At 39.3% G+C, this 14,113-nt stretch overlaps 2 protein-coding genes and 1 long non-coding RNA gene across 4 annotated transcripts; 2 read left to right on the forward strand and 1 right to left on the reverse strand.

Annotated features, from left to right (window-relative positions):
- The first annotated feature begins 1,792 nt into the window (after positions 1 to 1,792).
- On the forward strand, positions 1,793 to 4,169 carry LOC122063030 (L-type lectin-domain containing receptor kinase IV.1-like). The gene has a single exon (XM_042626684.1). It carries the CDS (start codon positions 1,882 to 1,884, stop codon positions 3,976 to 3,978), a length of 2,097 nt encoding a protein of 698 aa, XP_042482618.1. The 5' UTR covers positions 1,793 to 1,881; the 3' UTR covers positions 3,979 to 4,169.
- Positions 4,170 to 5,915: 1,746 nt separating this feature from the next.
- Positions 5,916 to 9,855, reverse strand: LOC122063035. Of its 2 annotated transcripts, XM_042626690.1 has the most exons (6): positions 9,679 to 9,855; positions 7,639 to 9,531; positions 7,190 to 7,394; positions 6,864 to 7,060; positions 6,659 to 6,779; positions 5,916 to 6,490 (listed from the first exon to the last, which is right to left on the reverse strand). In XM_042626690.1, the coding sequence occupies exons 2-5, from the start codon at positions 9,431 to 9,433 to the stop codon at positions 6,673 to 6,675; spliced, it is 2,304 nt and encodes a 767-aa protein (XP_042482624.1). In that variant the 5' UTR covers positions 9,434 to 9,531; positions 9,679 to 9,855; the 3' UTR covers positions 5,916 to 6,490; positions 6,659 to 6,672. The 2 variants fall into 2 exon arrangements, with proteins under 2 accessions (XP_042482624.1, XP_042482623.1); XM_042626689.1 differs by lacking the exon at positions 5,916 to 6,490 and having other exon boundaries at positions 6,495 to 6,779.
- Positions 9,856 to 10,005: 150 nt separating this feature from the next.
- On the forward strand, positions 10,006 to 14,102 carry LOC122063036. The gene is made up of 3 exons (XR_006135192.1): positions 10,006 to 10,334; positions 10,791 to 10,915; positions 13,663 to 14,102. It is a non-coding gene; the product is annotated as an uncharacterized LOC122063036 (long non-coding RNA).
- The last annotated feature ends 11 nt before the right edge of the window (positions 14,103 to 14,113 follow it).

The raw sequence follows: 14,113 nt of genomic DNA on the forward strand, positions 1-14,113 counted from the left end.
AAAGTTTAAAATAAGACCCTCTTATTTTGGTATTAAAGAATATCGTAGTTGGCTGCACTACAACAATTAAAAAAGGATTTTAAGCATTTAAATTTTCCTAATAGTATAAATCCATTTTAAACGCCTTAAGTAATAGGGATAAAAAAAAAATTGCACTAATCCTCTTAGGAATCCAGATCAAGATTCATGTGTGAGACCAATCTCGTACGTCTCTGGTCTGTAAATTTAAAATTTATTAAATGAAGAAGGAGAAAGTAAATTTCAAATCCATGGAGCAGGGATGTACGTGAACCTATCCAGTCTCTCCTCCTAGCAGCCTCTTGATTGATTGAATATTAAATAGGACCACTACACAAGTCACCCAACAAGCCTATAGTAAAGGACAAGAGATGTGGCTCAACAAGCAAGCAACCAATAACCAAGAGCAAACACAAACCAAGGGGACCCAATAATATCACAAGTTGATCTCCCTTTGAAACATGATAATGTTCATGGCCATTCCTTATCAAAGGACCTAATGAGCCTAGAGGATGGTCAGCACCGGCAAGAATGGATTTCCAAATTACCTTTGAGAACTGGCAAGAAAGAAAATATGATTATTATCTTTTGGGACAATTCAATACATATGATATTGAAGGAAAACTTGTGTAAGGAAGGTGTGAATGATGGCTTTCCAAGTGATGAAGCTATCCCTAGGAATATTTGTCTTAAATTATACCACTTTTACCATGGGATCGTGGGTATTTGAGATTTCATCAGATTTGAAGTAGAATAAGAAGAGAATTTATCTGAGCAACAAGCATTCCAATGGACAAGATCCCAATGCCCTTTGGATTTCTGGGTATACCTTACATGTTATCCACTTTTCCCAAACTTTAATGAGAGTAGGGGAGATGGAAGGGCAATGGTCCTACCTACCATCATGTAAGATGGAAGAAAACTTATCCATACCATCCGACCCAGGCCAACATTATATTTGACCCTATCTCCATGAGCATAGAAAACATTTTGGGATGCCAAGAACCTAGCCTAAAAAGGGTATACCCCCATCATTGATAAGAGTTGTAATATAAACCAATAATGTGGTCCTATCTCTTACATAAAATAAGGGATAGAGAACACGGAACAGATTTTAGATTTTTCAAATAGTTTACAATTCTTACCTATACATTCCATGGCAATAGACAGAAGACAATTTTTTTGTTGTTAACTCCCAGCTGACCAATTCCCATTCTCATTCTCAATAATCTCCATGAAAAGACTATCATAATTTCCAAACAATCCGAGGGAGAGTTTGAGGGATGAAAAACTTTTCTATGATTATCTCTCTCCTCACATGAAATAACGTTTGCTTCTATTATGTATGATACTGTTTTCTTGCACCACATTCATCATCCATGTGTTTCACTACACGGTTTGCTGAAAAATAAAAATAAAATTAAAAAATTCCCCAAAGGATCATTGAATTTTTCCATCTATTGCGTCTTGAACTTCCCATTCCTGTTATACAGTGGCAATACCTTGGTCCCCACACTTTTAATACTATTAATTTGAAGTGGGTATGGCCGCCTTGGCTGGCCTGTGAATTCTCACCATGCGGTTTAGTGATTGGACAGCCCACCAACTGTCAACTTGGTAACTACGTTGACTTGAGATGATTTTTTTTTATGCAAGGTTGACTTAAGATGAGCCCTGATGTGATTTGTGAAGGTTATTAACTGCTACATCTACAGTCTTTGTACATGTCTCCTTCATTAGTTTACTTCATTTCCTTCTAAACAAATGACCAAGAGGTTGGAACTTGGAAGGAATGAGATCTCTTAAAGAAAACAAGATACCAAACTGAAAGTAGCAGTAGAGAGGTTCCAGAATCCAGATACCATGTTTTCCATTTTCAAGCTTACAGCTTTCTTCTTGTTCCTCGTCTGGAGAATAGTTGGAGCAGCCTCACAAGAAGTTGGTTTCATCTTCAATGGCTTCCAAGGAGCTAACTTGACCTTGGATGGCTCAGCCCAGTTCACATCCAATGGTGGTCTCATGCTTACCGAAGCAATTAACAGAGAACAGCAAGGTCATGCCTTCTACACTAAACCAATCAGTTTCCTCCATTCATCCTCTGCTGGAGGTACTGCTTGTGTATCCTTCTCTGCAACTTTTGTCTTTGCCATCGTCTCTAAGTATTCTGTTTTGAGCGGTCATGGGATCGCCTTTTTCATCTCACCCACAAGAGGATTCCCTGGTGCTCTTCCAAGCGAATATTTTGGTCTCTTTAATAGCGCCAACATTGGTAATTCAAGTAATCATGTCTTCGCAATCGAGCTCGACACCGTAGAGAGCAAGGAATTTAATGATATAAATGACAACCACGTTGGTATAGATATTGATGGATTGATCTCTGCTTTTTCTGCTCCGGCGTCCTATTTCGATAAGAAAGGTCGGCTTCAGAACCTAACCCTCGTCAGTGGCAACTCAATGCAAGTCTGGGTGGATTACGATGGTGTCCAAAAGCAGCTCAATGTAACATTAGCTGCAATCGATGTTCCTAAACCAGCTATTCCTCTCTTGTCTCTGTCTCGCGATCTTTCTCCGATCATGAAAGAGTCCATGTTCGTGGGTTTCTCATCCTCTACTGGTTCTGTTCCCACATCTCACTATGTGTTGGGATGGAGCTTCAAGGTGAACGGACAAGCAGATGAACTCAATCTCTCCCAACTTCCAAAGCTTCCTCGAATCGAAACACCCAACCAGAAACCAGCTATTTTGACAGTAGGAATTCCTGTAATTGCCTCTGTTTTGTTGTTACTAATCATCTATTTGTTCCTAGTTCTGGTGAATAGGCAGAAAAAATTTGCAGAAGTGCTTGAAGAATGGGAACTTGATTATGGTCCTCACAGGTTCAAGTATAAAGATCTGTATGTGGCGACTAAGGGGTTTAAGCACAAGGAACTCCTGGGTAGTGGTGGCTTTGGTAGGGTGTATAGAGGTGTATTACCCACTTCTAAAATCGAAATTGCAGTGAAGAAAATCTCCCATGATTCAAGACAAGGGATGAAGGAATTTGTTGCTGAGATCGTTAGCGTTGGTCAACTACGACATCGGAACTTAGTAACCCTCTTGGGGTATTGTCGGCGTAAAGGAGAACTCCTTCTGGTATATGAATTCATGCCCAATGGAAGTCTAGACAAGTTCCTCTTTGATCCATCAACACCGGTGCTGAATTGGGGTCAGAGGTTTCGAATTATTCGAGGTATAGCATCTGCACTGTTTTATCTACATGAAGAATGGGAGCAGGTTGTGGTTCACAGAGATGTTAAGTCCAGTAATGTTCTATTGGATGGAGCATTGAATGGAAGATTAGGAGATTTTGGACTTGCCACATTGTATAACCATGAAAGTGAACCTCAAACAACACATGTGGTTGGGACACTGGGTTATCTTGCACCAGAACTTTCAAGAACCGGCAAGGCGAACCCGCGCACAGATGTCTTTGGATTTGGGGCTTTTATGTTGGAAGTTGCTTGTGGGAGGAGACCAGTGGAACCAAGATCACAAGCAGATCAGGATCTGGTGCTAGTGGATTGGGTGTTCTCTTGCTGGAGGAGAGGGACTATCCTTGAGACACTGGATCCAAACTTGGCAGACAATTATGTAGAGGAGGAAATAGAGCTTGTGTTGAAACTAGGATTACTTTGCTCTCATTGCATTCCAACAGCAAGGCCAACTATGAGACAGGTTATGCAGTATTTGGAGGGAGAACTTCCCTTACCAGATCTGTCATCTCTTAGTTTGATTGCTAGTGGCATTTCATTTACAGAGGATGAAGGCTTTGATGCTTTTGTCATATCTTATCCTTCTTCTCTTGGGAGGATATCAGCATCACCATCAGTTTCAGAATCTCTTCTCTCTGGAGGATTTTCTGGAGTACTCTCTGGAGGACTTTCTGGAGGACTTTCTGGAGGACTCCCTGGAGGACGATGATTCTCACCCTACTGAGTTTTGTTTTCCATAAATACCATCACCCCCTGGTTGTGATCTTCTTCCAATAATGTTTATATTGTAAAGCTATCAAAACACTATCAATTATTAACAATCGCTTAGTAGGGACTGGACTAGTACAGTTACCTTGGATGTGTAGAAGCCTAGAAGGCAATGAAACTAATAGTCTACCATCTCTCTCTCTCTCTGAACTTTTTTAAATACCTACTTCAATTACTTCTTCCCCAGGTATGTGCAAAACCTTCAGGGAGGTGACTTAACAAGTGAAATTGGTAGATGGGTTTGTAGATGTCCAGAAAGCCTAATTGTGCTCTATACAATCATCTCTGTTACAACTCGGGGTCTCAAAATTTTCTCTCTTTTAAGGGGAGGAATGGGTATTTAAAAAGGAAAAGATTTTCCCATTCCTCCAGAAAGATGCATTGTGAAGTTGGTATGCTCTAGGGCTTGAAGAAGCTTTTCCTCAGACTTGAGATTTGCATTCCCAATCCTCCTTGTGTTGGGGAATATAGAACAAGGAGTACCAAACTCCAACCTAGATCAAGTACTCAGCCAGAATTTGACAGACTAACTTCCCGAACCAATTCAATAATACATTAACTTGAAAGAGATATAGTAGAAACAATGACAGGAAACAAGAAATTCTTATCCTAATTCATTAAACAAACCAGTTAAAAGCATTTGATCGATGGACTGCTTTTGTCCAATCAACAATTCTTGAGGTACCACCCTTAGCCTGCCTGTTAGGTGATAATGGAGGGATCCGGCTCCTCTACAGCGCAGTAGGGGTGGCAGCAAACATCCAACGGGTTGGAGCACCCAAACAAAATCCCAACACCCAGGTCAAATCCCACCTGATGTGGAAAGACCTTTTTTCTGATAAGCTACTTGGCTCCATCGAAAAGCAAAGTGCAAAGAAAGTTTTTTTGGATTGTGGATCAGGTTCTTGTACGGGTTGATCCACCACACAATTAGTTATTGGGTAGATTCCATCTATACAGATCAACCCTATATCAGAATGGTTCTCGTATGAGGACTTGATCCGCTCATGTTTTTTGGCTGCTGAGTAGCACCCATAAGAAACACGAGGCACCCTTTTCTAAAGACATTTAAGACAGTAATCGTCATGAATCTTCCCTCTTCCTTTTTCGGTCCTTGCTTGGTCGGTTTAAAACACTTCAATCTATTGACCTATCCAGCAATGTTTTGAATAGAGAATCAGTTCAAACCTCACTATCTTAGTCGAATGAAACCTTGGCTTAAAAACGTGTTGGGTTACGGTCATTCATATGATTTCGTCTCAACAATATACCCGTGGCATATATGTTTCTTGGTCCTTCATGGGCTTTCAGTTTCACATATTAACCCAGAGAACATTTTCCCCTTTTCTTTTTAAATAATTTTCAAGGTTAGGGTAAGTTTTGGGCAAGTCTGATGCTGTGGTAGATGGTAGTGCGCACACACCCACACAAATGAAATGAAATGAAAAGAAAAAGAAAGTGGAAATTTTCATCATCTTTCACTATTGCTCCATTTTTTTTTTTTGATAAGCCAAAGGAGAAAATTACCATTACTTAGCAATATTTACATCACAACCTTTGTCCATCATGCATATAGGCTTCCTACTAATTATAGATTCATATGCTAGAGTTTTAAGTTCCCCTACAATTCTATGCCTATTGATACTACAAAAGTTAGGGGAGTGGTGATATATATCTATCTCGCTACTTAACATGATTAGTGTTCTTGGCCATAGACTTAATAATTTATCATATTGTTTGTCAAAGAAAAGTCTGATTTCTTCTGTATCACTCAACACTACTGCTCCATTTGGTTGCAAGTAAAGGGGGCAATGAATTGAAATATTTATATTTTCTGTAAAATATATTTCACTTCCCAAAGAAAAATTTGCAATTCCCTTGAAACCAAACATCAAAAATGATTTCTCTTGAAAAATATATTTCACTTCCTAAAGAAATATTTAGGTAAAGCAAACAGAGCCTAAAGTCAAGATCTGATCTCAACCTCTGCTCTGATTCCCAACAAACTTAATCAACCAGAATAATCATAGGCCTTTAAAATCTAAAAGAAAAAAAAAAAACAATTTGTTTCCACAACCATGAGTTCATCGTCTGCATATCCCTGTAAATCTCTATTAATTATCTGTTGATCATGTGCCATGCTATCTGAATTGTTGTCTGACCTGAACAAGAGTTTCTTTTTCTCAGTGATCTAGCTAGTCTTCCGGCAAGTGCTTGTAAACAATTGATTTTCTCCAATTTGCAAAGCCCCTGAGTTCTGTAATCATCAACCCCATGCTTTATTAAGGAGCTGGAGCTCCCTGAAGGTATATACGCTTACTAAGAGGGGGGGGGGGAATCTCAACAATTCACAGAACTTTATATGTGGTTTCAGACATCCTTTTAACAGCCATACATTTCCAGATGCTTTCACTTTCCTGGTGCTCAAATTTCAAGACTATAATGATCAGATGCTGATAAGACACAAGAAATCATTCACAAATCAATAAACAGGATAACTTAAAAATTCAAAACTCAACATGACTCTGAACTTCTAAAGAATTTCCTCCATAGAACCCAACCATCAACAAATTCTTTACATTTATTTGAAAAAAAAAAAAAAAAAGAACTAAACTACACACCATTGATACGATAATCATGACTGGTCTCCCAGGTCCCCATCGCCATCATCTTCCAACTGGTTTTCAGTGTCATTCTCATCATCATCTTTTACTCCATTGTGAATCTCATCATCTTCAAATCCTGTTCATTGTTTAAGATAAGTCAAGTAGTCAAATGAGTGTGAACTTCTTAGGTACATTTCCTAAACCAAGGAATGGATATTACCTACAACCAAGCCGTCAGTATCATCATTTGGAGACAAAGCCAACATAGTGTTAGCTGCAGGCTGGACAAGCACCCTCCAATCTGAACCTCCATATTTTGCTGGGTGTTCCTTTTCCGTTACCCAGTCTTGAATGGTATCCATTGTATCAAAGGAGATAGGATCCAAAGCATCCAGTTCTTTATTCTTCCTAAGTAGCCTGTGAAGAGTCATAAAACACAACATTAGATTTTCTCTCTTTCTTATCATTTTCATTTTTTAAGTCATACAAATAAGAAAGAAGAATGATATAGCAAAACAGCTGCAGTATACGGTAGTTTTTACATACATTTGCCGCAATCGCAAGTTGCATTGAACAAAAATGAGGTCACTGAGTCTTTGATGCTCGATGTGGTTTCTCCTCTGGTGGTGGATTTGCTTGAAAGAAATTTGACTTTGCTTGAAACCAATTGCACTGCAAGTTTGGCTAAGAATACGTATGGCCAAGCGTGCCAAACTTGGGCAACCTCCTCCATAAGTAGACCACCATTCAACTACAAATATTAAGATTTTGAAAGCATCAGTTGTATGCATAGCAAATATGTTGTGGAACCCTTGCACTAATATGGGAATACTGGTAAAGTCTGTCCTCTCTCTATCATACGTATCACAGTATTGTTATCATCTGATCTAAGTCGTCTAGAAAAAGAAAAGACTAGAGACAAAAGAGAAGCTGAAACATTAAACACAACATACAAACTTGAAAAGACTAATTAAATGTAAAGAAAGGGTGTATACCTGGAAGCATAGTATGTCTAGCCCTAATTGCCATCTTTCGCCCTAAATCCCCAACAGCATTCTTGTAAGAGCTCAACTCTTTAGTGATTTTATCTTGGACCTTTGTGTCAGGTACCAATCTTTCAATACAATCCAACATCCCCGACATGATTTCATTAGGTACATCTCCTTCAATGCTATAAAAACACTTGGGATTTAAGTAGAAGCCTGATGCATGAAGAGGACGATGAAGTCGCCTGTTCCACCTGTGATCAATAACATTCCAGTACGCCAGATAATCCTTCTTCTCAACCAGTTCCTTTTTTATTGCTTTTTTGGCTTGGTACATTGCTTCATAAATGTATCCCATTGCTGGCCTCTTCTCACTTCCAACAATTCTCAAAACTCGCAATAGTGGATCTGTCAAACGGATGATAGTGACGCATGAAGACCAAAAAGATTGACTATAAATGACATCAATCAATGCAAGTCCATCTGGGGTTTTCGAGTATGGGCTATCCATCCACTCCTGTGAAGTAACCATTGCCTGCAAACTATTTTTAAGACTAACCATGCCCTGCAAAATTGTAAAGTTTGTCGCAGAGCGAGTGATTGCTGGCTGTATTATATCTTTCCCATATGTATACCTTCGCATCATATTCAAAACCTCAGCGTGATTATAGACAAACCTCGTTATTGATTTGGCTTGCTCCAGTATTGCATTTATCCACTCAAATTTTCCAAAATCCTCGAGCATCAGATCTATGCAACGAGCAGAACAAGGGGTCCAGTAAATAGTGGGGAAGGATTCCGTTAACATTTTCCCAGCTTCAATATAATTCTCTGCACCGTCAGTAATCACCTGCAACACATGTTGCACTCCAACGTCCTCCACCACTTCTTTAAGAAGTTCATAAAGAGCAATTGGTGATCTGATTATGTCTGATGCATCAACTGATTTCAGAAACATTGTTCCCTCAGGACAATAAACCAGGAAGTTAATCAAAATTTTACCTGGTTCAGCAGCCCATTCATCAGCCAGGACCGAGCATCCAGTCCGTCCCCATGTTCCCTTGTACTGATCTACAACTTTCTTTACTTCGTCAACTGAATTCTTCAAAATCCAACCCCGAAGATCATGATATGATGGTGGTTTGAGCCCTGGTCCTTCCGATGCAATCGCATCAACCATTGGTTGAAAATAGACAGAGTTTACTGCATCTAGAGGCACACCAGCATCATATAAAAACCGACCTATTGCCATATGAACTTGATCCTTTCCCCTTGTTAATCCTAAAGTGAGGTCTCTAATTGGATGAGCACCACCAAGAGGAGCCGAAGAAGGGTCTCCACCCGCCCCTCTTTTCCATCTTTCTGAACTTCTATCAATCGTTCCTTCCTCTTCCTTAGATGAAAAACCCAAATTCGTTTCCCCTGAATTGGGAGCTGCAAGCAATTGGAGTCCCGTGACTGCTTCACTTTGAGTGTTATACGTTTCACCCTCATTAGTAATCATGAGTTGATTAGCAGTTTCTCCCGCTATCTTTTGTTTCTTCTTCATTCTCACCACTGACCCATCTAAGCTTTGCCGCATGATATGCCTCACATCAGGATGCACTCTTGGACAAGTAGCTCCATTACCTTTCTGTCCAGCTAAGTGTTCTTTAATTCTATGGATTCCCCCACCAGAAAACAATTTTCCACAATAGATACACTTCAGTCTAACCCGATTTTCAATCTTAAACATCTGACAGTGCTTCCATGCCAGGTCGCGTTTCTGCGACCCAATAGGCATGGGTTCCAATTCAGATTCCATGAAGAACTCAATAAATAATTGCTAAAAGTGGCAGTCACACCCCTTAAGTAGCAGATAATTGCAGGGAGCAGGGCATAGAAGACAAGAGATACTTCACTCTTCAAAAGGAAAAAAAAAATAGACTAATTAACGAAGACCCTAAAAACAACACATCACGCATTGTTCACAAGATACATTCAAAATCTAACTACTAACAACAAAAAAACAGAGAAAAGAAAGAAAAGAGCAGGAGCTGCAGTACTTACTCGAAGATTGTGATTCTAACCACTTTTTTAAGTCTCCGAACACTGGCCTATCCTGCCATTCAGAAGAACGCACGAGAGAGAAAGTGAGAGAAAGAGATAGAGATACAGAAGAGGGGGGGTGCAGGGGAGGGAGGGAAGGAGGGAGGGAGACTTCTCTTATATTTTTGTTTGTGAGGAGAGAGCAAATGGAACGAGGGAGCCGGGTTCGATGTATATAAACAGTCGAGGGGAGTAGGACACTTAACCGGATGAACCGGTTAGTTCTGTGGGCAGCGCGGTTTGTTATTCACTTTTATTCCCTCGACCAGATCGGTTTTCACCGGATGATCCGGTTCCTACGCGGTCAAACTCCAGCTTGGACCAGTTCTGCTGAGGGAGAAACGAACCTCCGGTGGCCGTCACAGAGACGGTGATGGTTTGGACGCCGGTTAGACCGGCCGGAGAACGGCGTTTTTCGGGTGAACCCTGTGATCTCTTCGTGCTTTTGATAGATCTGTTGCGTTTCTTCTTCACATTTTTTATTTTCTCTTTGAAAAAGAAAGAGCCTCAGCGTGTTCTCCTTTCTTCAATTTGCTGCGTTGATCGTTTAGATCGGATCGATCTGTGCTATTTCTCTTTGATACTGATGGAGAGCTCGATGCCTTTGCAAGTTTCAGGTAGCCTTGAAATTCTGATATTATTCGGCTTTGTTGTTTGAGGATGATCCATTGATGTCTTGCTTGAATTTCGAGCTATTTATTCCAACGGTTGGAATCGCCTCTGGAACTTATTTGATCCATGAAACTTAAGATTAAGATATTTTTGTATAATCGGAGGACTTAACGTATTACTGTTGACGAATTCTCAGAGAGTTTTAGGGTTACGGTTGCGGTTACGGTTAGGGTTAGGGTTAGGGTTAAGTACTCAAGTCTTAGGGTATTTAGAGTTGGCATTGGAATCGGATTTCTTCTTGTATGTGGAAACATTTCTTTTGATTTTCTGATTACGCTAACAATTTAGAAATAGTGTACTATGTGTATTCCCTTTTGGATGCATTTATAGTCGATTTCTGTTGAAACCTGTTTCATTTTATCAACTGGTTTGACTATAAACTTTTTTTTTTTTTTTCTCAGTTCTCACACGAATGACGGAAAACCTTTTCTATTCGACAACCCTAGAGGGAGGAGACCAATAGAGAAGAGAAGAAGAAAACTCTCGATTGCTTTAATGCTGTAGCTCAACACGGCTTCCATGGAAGGTGGATTTCTACTCCTATTTTAAATGTCTTCCTTTCTTCTAATGCGCTGATGGGTAGTGTGGATATTCACTGATAGTAACTTTTGCAAGATTTGTTTCCTGTCTGAAGAATTGGAGAAAGATGGGGAGTCTAACTGGAGTAGAAATTACTTGTATTCCTTCTCTGTGACCTGTGCACACCCCAAGCCCCCAGTAAAAAAAAAAAAACTGTAGCACAAGAAGTTTCTTTGCTGAAAAATTCTGTGGCTGTTGGCACATAGTTGTATTGAACCTGAACTATCATAGTTATCTCTGAAAAACTTAATGGTCCAGCCATACCTACAACACCAAATAGAACGGAAAGGCTCTGATGACGATGACAACGACGACTGTGGCAATTAAAATGAATTTTCATTAGCTTGGTTGATTATGTACTGCTGTATTCGAATAATCAATATCGACCATTTGAGAAAGGGGGAAGAAGGAATATATAGACTTGACATCTTCAGAATTAACAAAATGTAGGACTCTAGAGAACACAAGTGATTCCACACCTTGACAACAGATTCCATCTTATAAAAATGTTTGTACTCGAGTAAATAACTTTATACTAACATCATGTTGTTCTGCACAACCATAGTGGTTGTGAGAGGGAACAATCAACTCTGCATATCAGCAATTACTAATTTACTATACAGAAGACCTGACATTCCTCTTCACAATGACTCTAAATAATTAGGAGGTAGTCATAATATTGATAATTCTTCATTGGTTTGGCATATTCTACCTTGATGCATTAGTCATTTTGACCCCATATTTTCCTTCAATAATGTGGAAAATGATTAGTATAGATTTTTCTTTGCAAGAAATAGCAAATTGGTTCACACACTTGTGAGTCTGTACGCAATAGTTGGCATTCACCTCTTTATCCATGACATTGTAAATCCTGTTATTTAAATCATGTCATTCAGCAGTTTATTAAGATTTTTTTAGTGACAAATTATTTTATCCAAGTTGAAAGATATGTTCTGATTTATTTTCTATTCTTAGAAGTTACAAAGCATTCGAGTTCTTAATTTGGAGATTCCTTTGGGGTTGCCAAGTATCAATAACTGTGTGCTTTATCTTTGTCTGAGAAATACTCCCATTGTTACTTCTTTTTTTTTCATATAGTAATCAACAATTTGAATAGTTGGAAGGAAGGGTACACGTTGTCTGTAAGTCACTCACTGGTTGTTAAAAAGCAAATGAACTTTTTGAAGTGGACAGCACAGTTGTCACAGCGTCTAGGCGACCCAAGGCTTTGGAGGGGGCCTAGATGCCTAGGTGACACCTTGACAACTATGGTGGATAGCCTATCAAAAAGCAGTGGAGTAGTTCATGCCCTGTGAAGGAGTCTCACACATGTTAGAAAAAGGAGAACTAGCTTAACAGACCATGAAACTAATAAAAATGACATGTTCATCTTTTTATTGCTTTTATTCATGTCTTAAGCCTATAGAGTGGATTAAAAAGATGATGAGAGAGCTCCCAAAATTGTAGGAGAGTAAACCAAAGAATCCTCTCTAAATTTCTCAATCCATGATTTTAATGCTGGTTGCACCTTAGTCTTGTGATTCTAGTATTAGTTACTGAAAACTGCCTTAGTGGTATGCGCTGGAAGATCTTGTTTTGAAGACTAATTGATGGATGGGTGCAAAGGATATTGGCTGAACGCACTAAAGGAAGTTATGTTTAAGGCTGAGTTAGAAGTAGGATTAGAGCTTTTGGACATGGATGTGGAAAGTTTCCATAAAAATAAAAAGGGGTAAATTATGTAAAAAAAAAAGAGGTGGAGATAGGCAGGTTCTGCTGTGATATCGCTAGCAGAGCTCTAGGAACTACCCATAAAGTTCTGAAAGGACAGCAGATTAAAGAGATCCAATAGAGGAATAAACCAGCAGCACTTTAACTTCATTATCTTTCTGTTAAATGAGCAATTTGATTTTATTTAAATCAGGCAAGTCAGATAACTCTACTAGCAGTTGCAAGATTAAAGTCACTGAAGAGGGTTACGTTCTTTACAGTACAATAGGATTTAATGCCCAGGGCTGGACCTGAATCTTCTCTAGAAGGAAATGTTTCCAAAAAATGTGAAAAATCAGTTACAACCCTCAAATCACATCAGATTAACAACTTCTCGTTCTTTTAGGTAGCTTGTTGAAAAAACTCATGCCGATACCTTTAAATTGGGATAAGGTGTTGGGTGTTGTTGTTGTTGTTGTTTGTTGAAAAAACTCACATCTGATACCAAAATCAATCAGAACATGCAAGTTTTGACACCACAAATAAAGGCCTAGAGAAAAAAAGAAATGGGAATTTGACTCACTTTCCTGATTCCTCAGTTGATTCAGTTATTTAAGCTAGACACTGATATGTAACTTTTTTAAATCAAATATATATCCAAACCAGTTAAAAAGTAATGACTATGGAAATTCCAATTCCTTGAAGAAGAATCAAATTACTCCTTACCAAAGAGAGATAGTTATGGGTTATAGCAGTTGAGAAGTCTATATTGATGCATTAGCGAGACCGGATGGGCCCCACTAGCCCTTTTCTTCCAAGCCTGCCTGTCTCACATCTTGCATTAGTTCTGTGAATTGTACAAATTAGGGCCCCTGGAATTTCCTGGCATGATGACCAGTTTTTTCTGCCTCTTAATTTCAGCATCATGTTTCTAGTAGGATATTCATGCCTCGTCTCTCCATAACCTTTGGTATGATGGTGCAGATGCTATGGTGCTGAGGTTTTGTATCATAAAACACATGTGATGATCAGCTTAGCTGCCTATGAGGTCTTCTCTAGGTTGATATTGAACGCAAAGTTATGGACCACAAATGACCTCCCTTCGCTGGGGGCAATGATTGAGAGTTTGTTCCAACTACCTGTACCAGAACAGCCATGCTGGAATTTCAACCTTTTGAGATGGAGGAGATTTGGACAACTACTTTCGTTATCTCAGGTTGATTAATACTCCTTTCTACACATTTCCAAGCACTCCAGCTCCAAGAAGGTGCCTTTGAAACCTTTAGATGCTATATGAAGTCAAAAGTTCTACGATGATAGGTGAAGGCAGAATTTCGCATCCTATGTGTTTCATCATATTGGTGAGGGACAGCTTGGAGGATCTTTGTAAAATCTGCAAGGGATGAATTCCTGTTCTTGAAAACCAACCCCCCCC

Source organism: Macadamia integrifolia, unplaced genomic scaffold, assembly GCF_013358625.1.
Source record: "Macadamia integrifolia cultivar HAES 741 unplaced genomic scaffold, SCU_Mint_v3 scaffold1183, whole genome shotgun sequence".
Classification (NCBI taxonomy): domain Eukaryota; kingdom Viridiplantae; phylum Streptophyta; class Magnoliopsida; order Proteales; family Proteaceae; genus Macadamia; species Macadamia integrifolia.